At 47.8% G+C, this 20887-nt stretch overlaps 1 protein-coding gene across 1 annotated transcript in view; it reads right to left on the reverse strand.

The window, feature by feature from the left end:
* Positions 1-20887, reverse strand: part of MLLT1 (MLLT1 super elongation complex subunit) — a 71060-nt gene that overhangs the window by 25731 nt on the left and 24442 nt on the right. Inside the window, exons 4-5 of the mRNA XM_038772960.1 lie at positions 12913-13056; positions 5582-5707 (exon numbers count right to left, since the gene is read on the reverse strand). Of these exons, the coding sequence (XP_038628888.1) occupies positions 5582-5707; positions 12913-13056 (270 nt within the window). The remainder of the gene's footprint in view (positions 1-5581; positions 5708-12912; positions 13057-20887) is intronic.

Here is a 20887-nt window from a genome sequence, read left to right on the forward strand (position 1 = left end):
CTTTGCAGGAGGCTACCAAATCTGTCCTCTCGCTTGTTTCACCTCTCATTCAATCCACATATTCAGTGTCACCGCATCTCATCGGTTCTACCTTCACAGCATGGTGAAAATCCGCCCTTTCCCCTCCATTCAAACTGCTGCTATGCTGACCCAGGCACTTATATCCTCCCTGACTACTGCATCAGCCTCCTCACTGACTTTTCTGCCTCCTGTCTCTCCCTACTCCAGTCCATACTTCACCTTGCTGCCCAGATCATTTCTCTGAAAAAACGTTCAATCCATATTTCCCCACTCCTCAAGAACCTCCAGCAGTTGCTCATCCACCTTCATGTCAAACAGAAACTCCTTAAACTCCTTACCATTGGCTTTAAAGCACCCAATCACCTTGGGCCCTCCTACTATACCTGGCCAATTTCCTACTGTAACACAGTCCACTACTTCGCTCCTCTAACACTAGCTTGCTCACTCTGCCTCCATCTCATCTATTTCGCTGCCGACTCTTGCCCACTTCCTCCCTTTGGCCTGGAACTCCCTCCCACTAAATATCAGACAGCCCGCCACTCTCCCCACCTTTAAAATCACATCTCCTCCATGAGGCCTTTCTCAACTTAGCCCTCATTTCCCCTAGCCCCCTGTCCCTTCTGGGTTACCCGTGTACTTGGACATGTACCCTTTAAACATTTGATATTCACCCCACCCTCAACAGCACAGCACTTATATACATATCCATAATTTATCTTAATATGTCTCCCCTTCAAGAATGCAAGCTCCTCTTGGGCAGCGAAAGCGTCTACCAACTCTGTTGCATTGTATGTTCCCAAGCATTTAGTACAGTGAGCTGTACACAGTAAGTGCTCAGTAAGTACCACTGATTGACTCACTGACCACCTCCTGCCTCCAGGGCATCTCCACCTGAGTGAAGGGCCAGCGCCTTAAACTCATTATGCCCCAAACTGAATTCTCTTCCCTCACACTTCTCCTCCCTGGCCCTGAACTTTAAGTTCACCACCTTCATGTCTCCTTCGACTCCCCCTGTCATTTACATCCCACATCCAGTCAATCTCTAATTCCTGCTGGTTCTTCTGCTTTAATCACCACCCTGGTTCAAGCCTTTTTCACCTCCTGGCTGGGCTCTCCTTACTGGTTTTCCCGCCTCGAGCGACTCCCCTTTTCAATCTATCATACCTGCAGCTGCACAATTTACCTTTTTCTAATGCTGCTCAGAACACTTCACTCTCTCCTCAAAAACCTCCAATGCTTTCGCACATTTCTCTGCTGAAAGCAAAGACTTCAACTTACTGTAAGTTTGCTATGGGCAGGGAATATATTTGCTTACTCTGTTGTAGTGGCACTCTCTCAAGCGCTTAGTACAGTGCTCTGCACATAGTAAGCACTCAATAAATACCACTGATTGGTTGGCTTGGGGGTTCTCCACGAGCTGCCTCCCTCTTACCTGTCTACTCTGTTCTCTGGATTCATCCCAGCTTGTAGTCTCTGCATCTCCTTAATTAACCTTCTAACTGGGCTGCTCGATTCACCCTCCTTTCTACATCACCTAAACAGTTGGGTCTGTGCCTCTTTGAGCACTTTGATACCCACCCCATCACAATGATATACACATCCTTATATTCTGCCGCTTCCCTTACCTGTAAATTATTTTAATGTCTGTCTCCCCCAAGAGACTGTAAGCTCCTTAATAATAATAATAGTAATGATGGCATTTATTAAGTGCTTACTATGGGCAAAGCACTGTTCTAAGCACTGGGGAGGTCACAAGGTGATCAGGTTGTCCCACAGGGGGCTCACAGTCTTAATCCCCATTTTGCAGATGAGGTAACAGAGGCATAGAGAAGTGACTTACCCAATGTCACATAGCTGACTATTGGCAGGGATGGGATTTGAACCCATGACCTCTGACTCCAAAGCCCGTGCTCTTTCCACTGAGCCACGCTGCTTCTTCACGATCCTTGATGGCAGGGATCGTGTCTACCAACTCCACCGTATTGTTCTCTCCCAAGTGACTAGTACAGTGCTCTGCACACAGTAAGCATTCAATAAATACAACTGACTGATCGACTCTCCCTTCTCTGACCCACTGCTTACACCTACTTTCCCCCTTCATAGAGCTCTCTCTCAAATCTGTCAAACCACATCCCACTCCACCTTCAAAGCCCTCCCTCAAGAGGACTTCCCTAACCCCCAACCTTCCTGGTCATACTACCCCATCAGCCATTTTAGCACAAGAGTGCCTAAATATGTACTATGTTTTGTTTGTATTATTTTGCTTATGCTCTTATATTTTTACCCATTGTATTGATAATCTGTGTCTGCTTGTCTCTCCTCAGACAGCAGGGGCTGAGTTTTTTTTACTTCGACTGAATTTTCCCAAGGCTTAGAACAGCACCTCTGCACAGGGTAGGCACTTAATGATGTCAGTGAAAGTGATGCAGGTTCCCCAAATTAGGGAGATCTGAAAATCTACCCTGACCTGGGTAGGATGGGAAATTTCACGTCAGCTCCTCATTCTAACCAAACACACTCCACAAAATTCACATAATCCCACCAAGACCCCTGTTTGATACGGTATGATCAGTCTTGAGAAGGGAAAAGACAGAGGCAGACTAGTTTATAGGATAGTGGTTTTTTTATTTTTAAATTTTTTTAACGGTATTTGTTAAGCACTTACTATGTGTCAAGTACTATTCTACACATTACCATTATATACCAGCTAATCAGGTTGGATACAGTCCTTGTCCCACGTGGGTCTCATAGTCTTTATCCCCATTTTTACAGATGAGGGAACTGAGGCTCAGAGAAGTAACTTGCTCAGGGTCACCACACAGCAGACATGTGGTGGAATCAGGATTAGAACCCAGGTCCTCTGAATCCCAGGCCCATGCTCTTTCTATTAGGCCACACTGCTTGTAGTACGAGTAGTAACAGTATTAAGTGCTTACTGTGTGCAGGGCACAGTACTAAGTACTGGGAAAAAACCCACAAGTGGGAATTAGACATGGTCCCTGGTCCTCAAGGGGCTCATAACCCAGGACTGTAACGGGGAGAGAGGCAAGCACGGAAGAATAGATGAAACACTAAAGCCTCTAAAACAACATAAAAGATCAGGACAAATGCCCAAAGTAAAAAACCAAAAAGTAGGAGGGTACTGTGGCTGGCCAAAAGAGTAGTTTTGGGCTCCTTGTGGCTCAGGGCCTGAGTCACAGCCACAGAGGTTGTCACAGCTACAGCCCCGTCCAGTCTTCCCAATACTGACTGGGTGTCGTAGAATGTCAATGAACTGAAGGCCAGTTACCCCTCCTGAGAGCGCAGTTCCTCTGATAGGCCAGGACCCAATTCTGTTTGGGGGAACAGGTAGCTCTGGACTCACAAAATCTCCCTTTGCAGACATTCAGACTCCACAGCTCTTCTTGAATGCTCCCCCTCACCGGGGGCTGCAAAGCAGGAAGACCAACACAGGAGCTAGAGAGATTACCATTGGCGCAGCCGACCATCATCCTTCTCTCTACTCGAGCTTTTCTCTCTGAACTGCCCAATCCCAGCCCCAGGCTTCTCAGGTGAGATAATCAACTCGCTTCTAGGCATAGAGAGTTTATTAAGGAAAGGGGGTTGGGGGAGGAAGAGCGGAGAAACTGTTTCCTAACAGGAGGCTTATCAACTTGCCACACCCCTGAGAACAGGTCTCTGTCCAGGCTCCACAGCACTTAAGTACACATCTGTAATTTTACTGGTATTGTCTGTCTCCTCCTCTAGACTGTAGGCTCGTTGGGAGCAGGGAATGTGTCTGTTTATTGTTGTACTCTACTCTCCCAAGTGCTTGGTACAGTGCTCTGCACACAGTAAGTGCTCAATAAATACGACTGAATGAATGAATTGAGCTGATGGAGCCACACCAGGCCTGCACAAAGCCAAACCTAGTAGAGGCGGGACAACCTGTGGCACCCTGAAAAATCCTGTCCCAAACCCATTCCAAAAATGTGTGTTGGGGGGGGCGGAGGGGAGGGAGGATAGTGCAGGGGGGAGAAGAGTAATAGTACAGTAGCTTGGAAGCTACCGAACTAGAAATGAACCCGAAGCAATTCGCGGGCCCAGGAGGGGCTACCAGGCATGTGCGGGTGGCGGGGTGTCCACACACATTTGGATATAATTCCCATAAATCCTTGGAGGAAACTACACAGGAGTGGCAGTTCCTCCAGGGCTGAGCTCCTACCAGTCTGGATTGAGATGGGCCAGTCAACCAAGAAGAATTAAGGTACTTAGGGCTTTTACAGACTAAGGATGCTGGGGGAGCCAGAGAGAAGTTCCAGTTATGAGGTTCATGCTGGGTCACAGGCCTTTCCTCCTTGGGTGGCCCCAGACCTAGGCCAGACTTAAAATGTTATTGCTCTGGGGCATGCGGTTCTAGAAGAGCCCCCAACAGAAGGGAGGCCACATTTTAACCTAGGGAAGAGAACACCCTTCAGTTGCCCAAAGTCAAGGAGGAGCATGCTGTGTTTCTGCTCAGCTATAGGTTGTGGCTGAGGAATGGAAACACATCTGTATCATAAACCATGCAGTTTAATAAAGCACCTTGCCAGGGAGAATGTAGCCACCTTTTACTGAGTTCCCACACCTATAGAAAATAAGGCATGCTGCCTTCAGGGCCCTCAAGTCCAAAAGGCAGACCGGAATAACAACAACAACAACAACAATAATAATAATTAGTATTTGTTTAGTGCTTGCTATGTGCCAAACACTGCCTTAAGCGCTGGGATGGATATAAGGTAGTCGGATTGGATCAGTCCCTGTCCCTCATAGGACTCAGGGTCTTAATCCCCATTTTACAGATGAAGTAACTGAGGCCCAGAGAAGTGAAGTGACTTGCCCAAGGTCACAAAGCAGAGAAGCGGAGGAGCCGAGATTAGAACCCAGTCCTTCTGATTCCCAGGCCCGTGCTCTCATGTAGCCCACAGAACACGAGGCTCCTTCAAAATCCTGCTGCTTTCTTGGCCAGATGTAGAAGAGCCAGGAGGAGGGAGTACCTGATGGGGTGGGAGGGAGCTTAGGGTAATGAATGAATGCTAACGGGTTCCTACTCATATAAAAGAGCACTCAGGGATATCCCACAGGGTTTCACCGACTGGTGGTTCCGTCAGCTCTAGTCCTACTCCTCTTGGACTTTCTGAAAGGTGCATTGTAATACTTCAGTTGGGTCAGGAGAAACGGAGTGCCTTTACTATACTCTAAAAGGCCCCTGGGCTTGAAGTGCTCAGTTTCATGTCTTCTCCCTCATCTCTTGCTTTTCCTTTGAAAGCAGAACTTTTCTTCTCACCAAAAAAGGTCCTCTATTTAGGTATCAACAAAGATGGAGGCCTCAATAACACCTTTCCCACATCTAGGTTTTCTAAAGACTCCTTGGGATCTTGCTCTTCCAACAAGGCCACCCGCCGAGGTGAGGGAAGAGCCAAAGGAGCACCGAAGAATACCAAAGGAGGAAGGAAATCCCTGCTGCTCTTAATGTGGGATTCCACCCACAGTGGGCCCTGGGGCCCAACGCTCAGCGATGAATGCAGCCAGCCTCACTAACCTTCGAGCCATGGGATGGCTTGGTCTTCTTGGGGTCAGAGAAGGCAGAGAGTGGTATTGTGGGTAACATAGGGTAGTCAGGACTTGGCCTGGATACAGCTTCTGCTCCTTCTGGCATTACCATCACCTAGTAATAAAGAAGAGACAGATATTATCAGTGAGCAAGGACAAAAGCTGGGTAGCTGAATGAGAGGACTGCTTAAGAGAGCACATCATCTAAGCCTTTTTTAAGTGCCTGGGCTTTTTGATGAGATTTTTTTTTCCTAGTGCATAAAAAGGTATTTCTTTGATTATGGGATACACCCCGGCTTGAGTCTGAAGACAATCAAAGTGATCTGGCCCTTAGAGGACTCAAACTGTGACCTTGCAGAGTCTCCGAGGAACCACAGGGAGACCGTTTCTCACAAATACCCCAGGAAGACTTCACCTACAGGAGTGAAAGAGCCTCAAGAGACTGCCAAGAATTCAGGGGAGCATTTCTAGAAGTCCCCAAGCCTGATGTAGAAAACGCTTTGGTTTTAAGAGCCAAAACCCAGTGTGGACAGCCAATGGGACTCCAGGCAAATCCAGCACTGTATTATCATATATCTCCTGAAGACCTCAGGATCGACAGGCATCCAATTCCCACCACATCCTCAAAAAGTTGGATGGGCAATGGATAGTTCATTTTTCAGATGGAAGACTCCAAAAAACAAAAGGGTAGAGTGTCTTGTCCAGCAGTGTAGTAGAGTGAGGAGACCCAGCCAGCAGATGGAGGAATGCTGTTCTTTTGATCCTTTGGCAAATGAAATTTCTTCCAACAAAGTCTGAGACCAAAAGGCTCAATGTTTGGCTTTTTCCTTGCTGGAACATCACGGAGGGAAAAAAATTTGGGTTAATCTCATCGGGGAGGTGATCCACCCCTCAAACGCCTACCCAACAAATTCCATGTTGAGTCTGGTCCTTTACAACTAGCAGCACCAAGGTGAACGTCGTTAGAGTCTAGGAAAAACACCAATGGAGAACTTCTGTCCATTCCTCACCACTCCATACTCTAGACGATGGACAGAAGAGTTCTTAATAGGCCTTTTAGATGCTAGTTCAGCAAAAGAATTGATGTGCCAGGGTTTACTAAGATTTGATCGCTAGTTGAACACAATCACTAAATTTAACCCAAGGGAGCACTGAGAGTGACAAGGTAACTTTTTACTATACGCTCAAAGGTAGGGCTCGAGCAGCTTATTTCTTCACTCAATCGTATTTATTGAGCGCTGTGTGCAGAGCACTGTACTAAGCGCTTATTTCTTCTGTATCTTCTCCAAGTACCTGTTTTGCTGTGCTATCACTGGCTGTACTCAATGGGTATTTGGCACTTTGTGAGTGAGAGGGCATCACTAACCACCTGCAAGGCTCTAACTTCCTTTGATATTGTTAGGAAAGGCCTCACCAGTACACTTAAGAGCACCTGGTCCATCCTAGGGATATGTGCATGAAACTGTGAATGGACAGCTCAGAACTTTACTGTGGGTGAGGAAAAGGGCCACCCAATCAACGAATCTTCCATCCTGATGGCTTTGCTGGGCAGACGTAGCCAGCCCTGGAAGAGAGATGTCTTTGGCCAGGGGCCTGGCTCCTTCAAGAAGTAAGAACATGTTCTCTACTGAATAAAGTCTATCGTGTTACGTGCTTGGGAAAATTCAACAGGTGCTCATTTAAAACACCTTCCCCAACCACAAGGAGCTTACAGTCTAACGGGGGAGACAAACATAGAAACATCTAACGCAGATGAGCCCCCTCCTTCCTCTCCCCCTGCCCATCCCCCCGCCCTACCTCCTTCCCCTCCCCACAGTACCTGTATATATGTTTGTACAGATTTATTACTCTATTTATTTTACTTGTACGTATTTACTATTCTATTTATTTTGTTAATATATTTTGTTGTCTGTCTCCCCCTTCTAGACTGTGAGCCCGCTGTTGGGTAGGGACCGTCTCTATATGCTGCCAACTTGTACTTCCCAAGTGCTTATTACAGTGTTCTGCACACAGTAAGCACTCAATAAATACGATTGATTGAATGAATGAATCATGTACAAGAGACTTACATATCTGTATGTACACAAGCAGTGAAGATGGGTGTCAATAAATGCGTAAGTGCCAGAGGTGACTGCTGAGGTACGTTCACCTCAGGGTGTTTGAGAATTCAGCGGAGAAGGCTTGCTGGAGGAGGTGGGATTTTTAGGAGGGCTTTCAAGGGAAGAAGGACTGAGGTCTGCGGGATTTGGGGAGGAGCAGGGCAAAGGAAGGGGGAAGCAGTGCTAGGCTGGGGTGGGGGGCAGCAGGGGTAAGGGATCCGAGGAGCGGGGTCAAGTTAAGAGGACTGAAGAGCTTGAGCTGGGGAGTAGTCAGCCGAGACAATATGCGGCCCGGCCTAGTGGAAAGAGTCCAGGCCTGGGAGTCAGAGGACCTGAGTTCTAATCCGGCTCTGCCACTTGTTGGCTGTGTGACCTTGGGCAACTCACCTCACTTCTCTAGGCCTCAGTTTCTTTAACTGTAAATGGGGATTAAAACTCTGAGCCCCACATGGGACAACCTAATTACCTTGTATCTATCCGAGCTCTGCACACAGTAAGCGCTCAATACGATTGATGATGAGCACTTAGAACAGTACTTGGCACATAGCGCTTAACAAATACTATTATTATTATTATTATTAATAATAATAATAAAATAGGGATCCTAGACTGTGAGCCCAGCGTGGGACAGGGACTGGGTCCAACCTGATTACCTTATATCTAACTCCAGCACTCCGAACGGTGCTTGACACATAGTAAGCACTTAAATACCACCATGATGATAATAATAATAATAATAGTACTAAAATGTAAAATGGGCAAAGCTGGTGGGGAGTCATCTTTTCATTTTAGCATCTGTCCCCGCCCACTCGACTGTAAGCTCCTTAAGGGCACGGATCTTATCTACTAATTCCACTGTACTTTCGCCAAACACTTAACACAATGCTCTGCACACAGTAATAATAATAATAATAATAATAATAATAATGATGATGGCATTTATTAAGCACTTATCATGTGCAAAGCAGTGTTCTTAGCGCTGGGGAGGTCACAAGGTGATCAGGTTGTCCCACGGGGGGGCTCACAGTCTTAATCCCCATTTTACAGATGAGGTAACTGAGGCACAGAGAAGTTAAATGACTTGCCCAAAGTCACACAACTGACAACTGGCAGAGCTGAGATTTGAACCCCTGACCTCTGACTCCAAAGCCTGGGCTCTTTCCACTGAGCCACGCAGTAGACACACTTGATAAATACTACTGACTGAGCCTTGAAGCTAAACCAAAGGGGATTTTGTGTGATGTGGAGATGGGCAGCCATTAGAGGTTTTTGAGGAGTGGAGGGATGTGTGCTGAGAGACATTTCAGGAGGACTGTAAGCTCCTTGTGGGTATGGATTAGGACTACCAACTCTATTCAATCCATCATCGTATTTCCTATAATTGTACTCTGTGCTGTACTATATGCTGCACAAAGTAAGCACTCTAAGTACCATTAATTGAAGATGATCCAGATAGCATGGAGTACAGACTTGAGTGGGGAGAAGCTGGGGACAGGGAGGCCAGTGAGGAGGCTGACACAATAGCCTAACCGTGATATGACAAAGTGCTTCAATCAGGGTTATGACTGTTTGGGTGGATAGGAGGTGGGAATTGTTTGAAGAAAGAATTAGTTGGACTTGGCAGTGGGTCGAATGTGAGAGCCAAAAGGGAAAGAAGACTCGAGAATGATACCAAGAGCACGGGGTTTCAGGGACAGGGAGAGTGGTGGTGCTATCAGCAGAGGCGGGGAGGCTGTGGAGAGGGGGAGATGAGAGGTTGTTTTCAGTTTCAGACCTGCAGATTTGAGGTGCTAGGGGCTTATACAATGGAGAAGCAGCGTGGCTCAGTGGAAAGAGCATGGGCTTTGGAGTCAGAGGTCAGTGGTTCAAATCCCGGCTCCACCAGTTGTCAGCTGTGTGACTTTGGGCAAGTCACTTAATTTCTCTGTGCCTCAGTTACCTCATCTGTAAAATGGGGATTAAGATTGTGAACCCCCCCATGGGACAACCTGATCACCCTGTAACCTCCCCAGCGCTCAGAACAGTGCTTTGCACATAGTAAGCGCTTAATAAATGCCACCATTATTATACAAGTGGAGATGTCCTGGAAGCAGGAAAAGAGGTGAAATTGAACAGCGGGGAGAGATGGTCAGAGCTAGAAAGGCAAAGATGAATTTTCAATGCAACAAATGTAACCAACCCTTAATTGCTCATAGATGGGCTTGGAAACCATCACCAGAACAACAGTGAGTGATAAATCTTTCAGGGAAGAAAATTCCCAAAGTCTCCAAGTTCAAGATTGAGTGCAAATCACCAAGGGACATACTAGTCAGGAGGCTGGCTATTCCCAGCAGCAGGCACCTAGGATCGTGTTAAAAACAATCCTTTAACCTCTCACACCCTGACCAAACAAGCACCTGTCCATTCTTGTTCCTTACACACAGTGACTGCTAGGAATGTCTACAGTCTAGTCACCTGATTGCGTAGATTCGCCTTCCTATCATGCCCCTGGCATCGTCCGTGTGCCAGCCATGCTGCCTCCCCGGAAACTGGCACCGGCTTTCCTTGGAACCAGAGAAGCCCCCATCTTGCCCTGCTTTCCACCGTCCTAGTGGGAAAGAGAACAGCACCTGCAGCACCAGGCCTCATATAACCTCAGGGAGACTAGTCATTGCTGGGGCTACAGGTATGCCGTGGACTCTGAATCACAAGGAGCTAGAAGTTCTGCTCCTCTAGTCACAGCTCTCTACTGACTTTGGTTTTTATTTTGTGTATCTGTCCAAGTCTTTTTTTGCTGTTTTAGTGTTTTATTGTTCCCAGTGGGTCTGTCACCAGTTCTCTCCCCACTTATATTCATAGACGGTGAGCCCCACGAGAGACAGGGTCCGTGTCCAAGTCCCACCTGTATACTCTTTCCCAGTGCTCAGTGCAGTGCTCTGCACACAGCAAGCAAGCACACAGCAAGTACTACTACTACTAATCTTCCCCTCAACCCTCTCCTAGGATTTTCCACCTTTCTGGCTCCGACTCCTGTCTTTCCTATTTTCAAAGTTGCACTGTTAAATGGTGTATGTTCTTCGAAGAGAGGGCAATATGCAAATCGAGGCAAGCAAACAGAGCAAGACTCCCTCGATCTTCTGATTTGCCCTGGAAATGCAAAATTGCCACAGGTGCTTCCTGACCACCCAGCTGGCTGGATCGCTCTTCAAAGAGTCCCTGGAGGCTCAACTGACCCTGACCAACCAGCAGCAGAGACAGCTGTCAGGACCCTTGATTACACCGGAGGCCAGGTCCTTTCCTGAAGTTTGGCTGGAAGGGAAGGAGGAAGAGCTGTCCTGTGTCTTCTGCCCCTGGGGACCCTCATGGGCCAAAGCAGGTTGGGTTCCAATTGCATTCTCCCATTTATATCCAATTCACCTCAGCGGCTCCCAATATTGCAAGCTGGTTTTGACCCCCCAATTTATGAAACCTTTAAGAATAACTGCAATCAGTCCCTGGATCGTATTGTCTTAAATCTGAACGACCCATACCCTCCTTTGGAGACCAGGCCTCAGTCCCTTTTCCAGATGCTGGTGCAGTGGCCTCTCCCTCCCAAGTCCCCTCACTTCCAGCAGCTTCACTTGTGCTTCTTCCCCTCAGGGCTGAAGCCTTGGGAGGGCTTTGCTTTCATTGATTCATGAGGAAACAATGGAAGCAAGAGTAGCAATGCTATTTATTAAGCGCTTTCTGTGGGCAGAGCACTGTACTAAGCACTGGGAAAGAATACACAAGTGGGAATTAGACACAGTCCCTTGTCCCTCAGGTAGCTTGTTAGTAAGAAATTATGGCAGTGACTAGTCTTTTCCACCACTTTCCAAACCCTGAAGACAGGCATAGCGTGGAGAAATAAAATCCATTTGATCATCCTCAAATCTCATTTAAGCTAGTGGGCTCAATCTCCCCCCTAAATCCTTTAATGGAGTTGCTAAGCAAGCAGGAGAATGGTCTGACTATACAGTTTCAACCTCCTTTTTCACTCCAGCCTCCTCCCCAATGCTCCTGTTGCCACCACCAGCCCCCATAATCCATCCGGTGGGGTTAGGGCAGGGAAACGAGCAGCATGGCCTAGTGGAAAGAGCCCAGGTCTGGGAGTGAGAGGATCCGATCTGCCACTTACCTGCTGTATGACCTTGACCAAGTCACTTTACTTCTCTGTGCCTCAGCTCCCTCATCTGCAAAATGGGGATTCCAAACCTGTTCTCCCTCCTGCTTCGACTATGAGCCCTGTGTGGGACCTGATGATCTTGTATCTACCCCAGTGCTTAGTGCGGTGCTCATCATAGAGTAAGCACTTCCAATACCACAGTTATCAGTACACAGGCAGGTAAAGGGGCAGAGAAAAGTACCAATCACACATAAACTGGATAATCTGCCCCAGGTTGAGTTCCCCCTCTTCCGACAATGTGACACTGGAACCTAAACCTAATAATACTAATGGAGGTGGTATTTGTTAAGTGCTTATTATGTGCCAAGCATTGTACTAAGCAAATCAGGTTGGACACAGTCCTTGTCCCACATGGGGCTCATAGTCTTACTCCCAACTTGAAAGATGAGGTAACAGGCACAGAGAATAACAATAATAATAATAATGTTGGTATTTGTTAAGCGCTTACTATGTGCCAAGCACTGTTCTAAGCACTGGGGGGATACAAGGTAATCAAGGTTGTCCCACGTGGTGCTCACAGTCTTAATCCCCATTTTACAGATGAGGGAACTGAGGCCCAGGGAAGTTAAGTGACTTGCCCAAAGTCACAAGCTGACAAGTGGCGGAGCCGGGATTAGAACCCATGACCTGACTCCCAAGCCCGTGCTCTGTCCACTGAGCCATGCTGCTTCTCTATCTTCAGTGAAGTGACTTCAGAGAAATGAAGTGACTTGCCCAAAGCCACGCAGCAGACAAGTGGCGGAGCTGAAACTACAACCCAGGTCCTTCTGGCTCCTAGGCCCGTGCTCTATCCACTAGGCCCTGCTGCTTTCTGTTGAAACCAGGAGCGGTTATCTTGCTCAGCCTAGTGCCCCTCTCACATACTACTCTTGCCAGGAAATGGCTGGCTCGAACAACAACCAGTGAGCGAGCGCCACCGTGACCTCTGAGCAGGTCAACTTCCGAGATAAAATGAAGGGCCTCTCCTCTGGGGGCCAAGTGGAACTTTCCCAGACAGCCCTGTCAGCCTTCGCCCCTCACCCCTCCTGCAACACTCACCCCTCCTGCCTTAAGGAGCTTGCGTCGGAAATCCTTGGTGGGGTTGTTGAATGTCAGTTTCTCACAACGAAGGTGATTCACAGGCGGGTTTCCCTCCAGATTCAGGAACAGGTCGTAGGTGAAGCAAACCTTCTTTGGTTCCTCCTGAAATCAAGCAGACAAAGCCTATCTTAGAGGGTCAGGTGGACAGTGGGAAAGAGTGGGAGAATAAATATCAAAAGGCACTTCTACAACTGGCTGCTAGGGAGGCCTTTATGCCTATTTCCCCATCCTCCCCTGTGTCCCTCTTCTCTTCCCCACCATCCCTTCTCTCCTGTCCTTTTGCCTTCTTCGTTTTGAGCAGCAGAACATAAGAAGCTGTGTGTTTCAAGCCTGCTCTCTGAAAGAAAGGTGCTAGAGACATCACATGAATGACATTTTTGCTGGGTCATACTGAAGATCTGTGGGGACTGGGTTAGATCAGACAGCTAGTGCACATTCACCAGAGAAAGGGCTGGAAACCATCTCCTCAAGAAGCTCTTCATTAGCTCAGGGAAGGGGCAGAAGCCACTGTCACCGAAGGAACATGTGGATCCTGGAATTGCTCGTTGCACACATCTCAGCTAACGATCGGCAAGTGTTGGCCCCGGATGCTGCATATGAAGCCTCCGGGATCAGAAATTTAGGGGAGGGGAAGGGAAACGCACACAAGCCATCAGTTCGAGGATGACGCTGGAGGTTGTTCTGGGGCAGGTGGGGTGTGGCTGAAGACCGATGCACCACCATCACCACCAAGCCATTCCACACTGTTCCCACCCAGTATACCTGGAAATAAACCAGATTGTTTTCCTCACACGTGCAGCCTGGTTGTCCCAGGGATCTTGACCAACCAGTTTGAAGTCTAAATAGCAGCACGCTCAGGGGAATTCAGCCTAACTTCTTAAGCCAATCCCAACATTATGCCAACAGAGCTCATCCTGAGAGAAGAAAAAGGCAATCTTGCAGGTCAGCCCTTGTCCAGTGAGCGAGGACAGTTGTCCTTGGCCTCAGGGTATGCTGTGACTTACCCCTATGCTGTTCCCTGACTCAGATTTTGAATCACTGCTGTCGTCATGAGGGTAATTCCACCCAACCTGCTAATCGATCAATATTATTTACAAGTGCCTACTGGGAGTAGAGAGCCATGCTTAGTGCTTGGAAGGGGCTGGGGGATTAGAAGGGGAGTTTTTAGGCTGGAGGAAGGGTGCAAGCCAAGATCAGAGCTGGAAGAGTGAAAAACAAGGCACGGTGAGAAGGAGAGCTTGGGAGGAACAGGAAGTGCCAGCTGGGGTGTGTGGTAAGAGAAGAGAGTGGAGAGATAAGAGGGAGAGAGCTGAGGAGTACCTTCAGGCCAATCGTCACACGTTTCTGTTTAGACACAAAGATGAATGGGTAATTATAGTAGGTGGTTTGTTTTTTTTTTTTTTAGGAATGGACAGATGTTTGCGAAGCAGTGCTGTAGAAAGCTGATCTGAGAAGCAGCGTGGAGTAGAGGCTATAGGGGGAGAAGCTGGAGACAGGAAGGTCACTGAGAAGGTGAATACAGTAGTGAAACTGGGATATGACCAGTGACTGAACCAGGGAGGTGGTCATTTTGATTGAGAAAGGGTGGTGGTTTTGGAAATACCATGGAGGAACAAAACACGATGGGATTTAGCAACAGACTAAATGTGAGAGTTGAAAGGGATTGAGGAATCATAGATAATGTCAGGGTTGCAAGCTTCAGATACAGGGAGGATGGTGGTGGTGTCAACTGGGAAAGTTAGGTGGAGAAGGGGATTTGGGAGGGAAGATGAGAAATTCAGTTTCCAACATATTGAGCCTGAGGTGCCAGCAGGACATCCATATGGGCCATGTCTTGCATGCAAGAGGAAATGCAAGACTGCAGATGGGGGGAAAAAAGTCGGGGCTAGCAAGACAGATTTGGAAGCCATCCATGTAGAGGTGATAACTGGAAGCCTTGGGATCAGATGAGCTCCCTGAGACAATACAACGTGAGGAGAGTAGGGAACTCAGAACAGAGCCTTGAGGGACGCCTTGTTAGGGGGATGGGGACGGAAGAGGAGAGGGCAAAACAAACAAAAAACAAAAAACCCTGAGAAACAGTGGCCAGAAGGCAGACTCAGTGGAGTAACCAGACTGCAGCAGGTCAAGAAGGGAGTTAGTACAGATGAAGGGAAGGCGGCAGTTTGATACAACCTAATCTGGGAGTTTGGCCAGGAATGAGAGCAGGGAAATGGGGCAATAGCCAGAGAGAGCTGTGGAATCAAGAGAAAGCTTTGTTAGCGGAGTGGAGATTTGAGCATGGCTGAAAGCAAAGGAATAGGAGCCCAGTCCCTGCTCCTCCCGTGACAGGCCACCCTCTCCCTTCGAGTCTACAGTAGTAGGGACACACCCTACCAGATCTCCACCAATGGTATTTCTTGAGCACTTACTGTGTACAGAGCATTGTACTAAGCACTTGGGAGAGTACACTATAAAAGAGTCAGTAGTCATGTTCCCTGCCCACAAGGAGCTTACAGTCTGGAGTTCCACATAACGTGCAACAGGGCCCTCTCTCTCCAACCCAGTCCCAACACATACATACACAACCCAGAGCCGGGGGGGCTGGGGGGGGGGGGAGAGAATAACTCTGGTTTACCCCTTGCCCCAGGCCCAAGGATTACGTTCTGTTTTATCATCATGGAACTGGAAGTAAACATCAATGCAGACACTATCATTGCATCCAAACTGCTACCAAGTTAACCCAAGCACTTATCCTAACCTGCCTTGATTACTGTATCAGCCTCCTTGCTGATCTCCCTTCTCTTCCCACTCCAGTCCATATTTCACTCTGCTGGCTGGATCGCTTTTCTACAAAAAACGTTCAGGCCATGTTTCCCCACTCCTCAAGAACCTCTAGTAGTTGCCCATCCATCTCCATATCAAACAGAAACTTCTTTTCATTGGCTTTAAAGCACTCGGTTAGCTTGCCGCTCCTACCTCACCTCACTACTCTCCTATTACAACCCGGCCTGCACACTTCGCTCCTCTAATGCCAGCTTACTCACTTACTCACTGTACTCCATCTTGTCTATCTCGTCACTGACCTCTCGCCCACGTCCTGACTCTGGCCTGGAACAGCCTCCCTCCTCATATGTGACAGACAATTACTCTCCCCCTTTCAAAGCCTTATTGAAGGCACATCTCCAAGAGGCCTTCCCTGACTAAGCCCTCATTTCCTCTTCGCCCACTCCCTCCTGCGTCACCGACTTGCTCCCTTTATTCACCCCACCCCCCCAGCACTTATGTACATGTCCATAATTTATTTCTTTGTATTGATGTCTGTCTTTCCCTCTGGGCTGTAGGCTCATGTGGGCAGGGAATGTGTCTACCAACTCTGTTAATTATAATAATAATAATAGGTATTATATGGCACTTGTTAAATGCTTACTATGTGCCAAGCACTGTTCTAAACACTGGGGTAGCTACAAGTTAATCAGGTTGGACCAGGCATTTAGTATAGTACTCTCCACACAGTAAGTGCTCAATAAATATGATTGATTGAATATGGTTGATTGTAGCCAGCCAGGCCAGGTTCACTAATAATTTGAAGCACCCATCACCTCTCACTTTGTCTCTCAAAGTGAATTCTTCACTAGAAACCAGGATCAGCACCCAGTCACCACTTCTTGTTAAATCCATGATTGGGCTGGGTCTAAACCTGCACTTTGCAATATTTTTGAGCATACCTATTTCGAAGGACATTGTGGTCAGGTGGAAAGCACACTGGTCTGGAAAGCAGGAAAACTGAGCTCTAGTCCCAGTTCTGCCACAGACCTGCCAAGTGACCTTGGGCAAATCACTTAACAATTGAGCCTCAGTTTCCTCAACTCTAAAATAATGTGGATAATAATTCTGACTGCACACGAATATTGAGAGAAAACTGATAACCCTGAGTTAAAGTGCTTCAGAAAAATAGGTGTTCTACCAAGTACAAAATGCTATTACTGCCACTGCCTTGAAAAATGACACAGTCGGGGTGGGTCCAAAAATGGGAAGGGACAGGGTGGGGAGAAGTGAGAGGAAGGGGGTGTGTGCGGGGCTGTGTGTGCAGAAAGAGAGGCAGAGGCAGCAGGAGAGACAGACAGAGGGCAGGAAATTTTCCTTCCACAGGTACATGATCCAGAAACGCTCAGGAGAAGACTGGAACAAACTTCACACCTCCCCCGCAATCTCTGCTTGAAATGCTTGATGGCTCTTTGGGTGAAGAGACACTGAGTCGGGGTGATCAGGAGAATCACTGAGTTTTTCCTCCCCTACCTTTTCCCTTTCTGTGGTGGAGACCAGCCTTCACCATCTGACATACCATGAAGTGTCACCCGTGCCAGAAATACCACCGACTGAAAAACGCTCAGAGAAATAGCCCTGGTGTTAAACAAAGAGAGAGTTAAACTGCTTCTCTTCCCCTAGCACCCTGAATTCATTTAATGAAATCTGGTGGGGTTGGGGGCAATTCTTCTACTTGGTAATGAAAAAGGTTCACTTTGGCTATGTAGGCAATTGGGTCAAACCTGAGGCCCAGATATGGTTCACCCAAGGTCCCTGGACTAAATGCTGTGCGATTTTGTGTAAGCCTAGCTTCAAGGCCTAATCGCTATTGCATTTCAATCAGACAAGTATGGCTCCCCATCCCCTCCCTTTCATTGGGGCTACCAAGGAACCAGAGATCAATCGCCCCCTGCCTGAAGTTGAACTGACTTCCCAGAACCCAAGAGGGCATGCATGGTAGGAGAGGATTGCAAAGGAGCCTAACACACCCATCATCGTCTCCCAAAGGTCAAACTGAGGTCCCAGTTGCTGACAGCCCGAGTAGGTCAAGGCGACAGGTGGAGAAGGGAGGGAGAAAGACAAGCAGTGGGGTGAGGGAAACAAGAAGAGGGTCACCTTTGCATCCATCCGTGGGCCTTTAATGCCCCTTTGGTCAGGGTCCTGATAGGGATAAGCAGGGCTCAACCAACACAGGCAATGAAAATAAATCAACGGTGATGAAACCTACATCTAACAGGCAAAGCAGCAACATCAAACTAAAGCCATGAAAAAATGTGCCAAAAATGGTACAACCCCTGTTCCAGGGCCATGGGATAGCATAAGTAGTACTTTTGTTTGACTGGGGCTTTTTTGTTTTCTCAATGGTATTCGTTAAGCACTCACCTCCTCCAGGAGGCCTTCCCAGACTGAGCCCCCCCTTTTTCCTCTCCTCCTCCCTTCCCCATCGCCCCCCGCCCTACCCCCAACCCCTCCCCACAGCACTTGTGTATATTTGTACATATTTATTACTCTAATTTATTAATGATGTGTACATAGCTATAATTCTATTCTGATGGTATTGACACCTATTTACTTGTTTTGTTCATTCATTCATTCAATCGTATTTATTGAGCGCTTACTGTGTGCAGAGCACTGTACTAAGCACTTGGGAAGTTGTCTGTCTCCCCCTTCTAGACTGTGAGCCCATTGTTGGGTAGGGACCGTCTCTAATGTTGCTGATTTGTACTTCCCAAGCGCTTAGTTCAGTGCTCTGCACCCAGTAAGCACTCAATAAATATGACTGAATGAATGAATGTGCCAGGTGCTGTACTAAGCGCTGGGGTAGATACAAGCTAATCAGGTTGGACACAGTCCATGTCCCACATGGGGCACACAGTCTTAATCCTCATTGTCTAGATGAGGTAACTGAGGCACAGAGAAGTTAAGTGACTTGCCCAAGGTCACACAGGTGACAAGTGGCAGAGTCGGGAACAGAACAAAGGTCCTTCCTACTTCCAGGCCTGTGCTGTATCCACTAGGCCATGCTGCTGTTTAACTCTGGGGAGAGGGTACCCTGTCAGCTCTCTTTTCTCCACTCACCCTTCTCGCAATCCCTTCACTCTAATATCGACACTCAGAGCTGGAGTCTAGAAGCTCCTTGTGGAACGGGGGTGGGGAGTTGTGTCTACCAACTGTCTTGTACTCTCCCAAGGGCTTAGTACAGTGCTCTGCACACAGAAAGCACTCAAATACCAGTGATTGATTGATTGATTGCATGAATGACTGCTGGAGGAAGCACAGGCTGGGCTCAGAAAAGGAATCTCTAAACCAAAAAAGTGGAGAGAGGGGTGGTTGAATTGGGGGTGGGAAGGAGTTTTAGGAGCTGCCTCCAGTCAGGTGGAGTCCCTCTCCCTTCTCTTACTGTTGAATGTCTGACACCAAAATACACAAACTACACAAGAGGTGAAAAGCAGCAAGGCCTAGTGGATAGAGCACGGGCCCAGCAGTCAGAAAGACCTGGGTTCTAATCCTGGCTCCGCCACGTGTCTGCTGTGGGACCTTGGGAAAGTCATTTAACTTCTCTGGGCCTCAGTTACCCCATCTGTACAATGGAGATTAACCCCATGAGCCCCATGTGGGTATGGGAATGCATTCAACCTGACTAGCTTGTATCTACCCCAGTGCCGAGTACAGTACCTGGCACGTAGTAAGCGTTTAACAAATACCATTTTTCAAAAAAATTGGGGTGAGTGGTAGGAAGGGGATTGATTGTCTGAGAAACAGTATGGCCTCAGTGGAAAGAACACAGGCTTGGGAATCAGGGGACCTGGCTTCTGATCTTGGCTCTATCACTTCTCTGCTGTTTGGGCACGTTACTTTATTCTCTGAGCCTCGGTTTCCTTCTCTGCAAAGTGAGGATGCATTACCTGCTCTCTCTCCCCCTTAGACTGTGAGCCCCATGTGGAAGAGGGACTATGTCCGACCTGATGATCTGGTATCCATCCCAGCGCTGAGTACAGTGCTCAGCACATACTAAGTGCTTTATTAACAAATTCCACAGGTATTATCACTCTTTTGACACTTAAATGATCTGTACCAACTGCCCCAGCCAGCCATGTAGAAAATGGAGAGTGTGTAAACCAGTCCTGTATATATACACAAAAGATTTACCAGTTTAGTGAAATAACCACACCTTGCTACATGCTGGGCCTAAATGATTTGCTTTTGACAAGAAGGTGAAGAATAGCTATTTGTAAAGCTGGCTTACAGATAAAAAAAACTTCAATCCCCCTACTGCCTGGTACTTGAGGCAAGTGCTGGGCTCAGAGAGATTTCTCCTTCCCTCCTACCCAAGCTTCTAGAATATTAACACCAACCTCACCCACCCCCGACTCTTCACTCTTGCCTGGAGACAGACGGCAGGAACTAGACCTCAGGCGATCTTTCCTTCATAAATAAATCCCCTGTTAAGTCACTTGTGCTCCTCTCTGAGCTTCTTTGGTGCTGGCCTTCTATGCCCCAAATGCCTCCATACTGAGTGCAGCATTCTTGATAACGTCTCAGTAGAGTACTGCATCACTGCCCTGATCTTTAGCTCAGGGCTTTTGGAATGCAATCTAAAGGCCCATTTCTTGGCCCACTTCTTACGACTTAACTTCTTTCACTGAATGAGCATACAGGAGGCTTCCTCTACCTTCCCAGTACAGTCTTTGCGGTTCAGACCCTTTCTCTCCAAGGTTCAACCAAGTTTTACACATTGAATGGCAAAAATCTGGCAAATCAGTTTGCATTATTCCCATGTCTACCTATGTACAAGGGCCACTTCGACAGAGCAACCCCAGTGCTCAATAAATACGACAATGAATGGGAGAGGGCACCGTGAAGTCAGCTGCTGTTTACGATCTCAGAGGTCTTCTGTGACCACAGGCTGCCCCCGTTCTTCCTCCGTGTTGTGTTGCAGCATGTGCCACTGGGGCCAGGGGCCCAGCTGAGTGAGTAGGGTATGGCTCACGGCCCACCCTCACCACTACTGCTAAAACAACTCGAGTGCTTGTTGCTGGAGTGACGAAAGATTTTTCCCCTCTTAAGCACTGGGGTCTGAGCAATGCTCACCCTCAACTGCAAGGGCCCAGAATTGGTACACCACTGGATTTTCAAGGACACGATG

Source organism: Tachyglossus aculeatus, chromosome X1, assembly GCF_015852505.1.
Source record: "Tachyglossus aculeatus isolate mTacAcu1 chromosome X1, mTacAcu1.pri, whole genome shotgun sequence".
Taxonomy (NCBI): domain Eukaryota; kingdom Metazoa; phylum Chordata; class Mammalia; order Monotremata; family Tachyglossidae; genus Tachyglossus; species Tachyglossus aculeatus.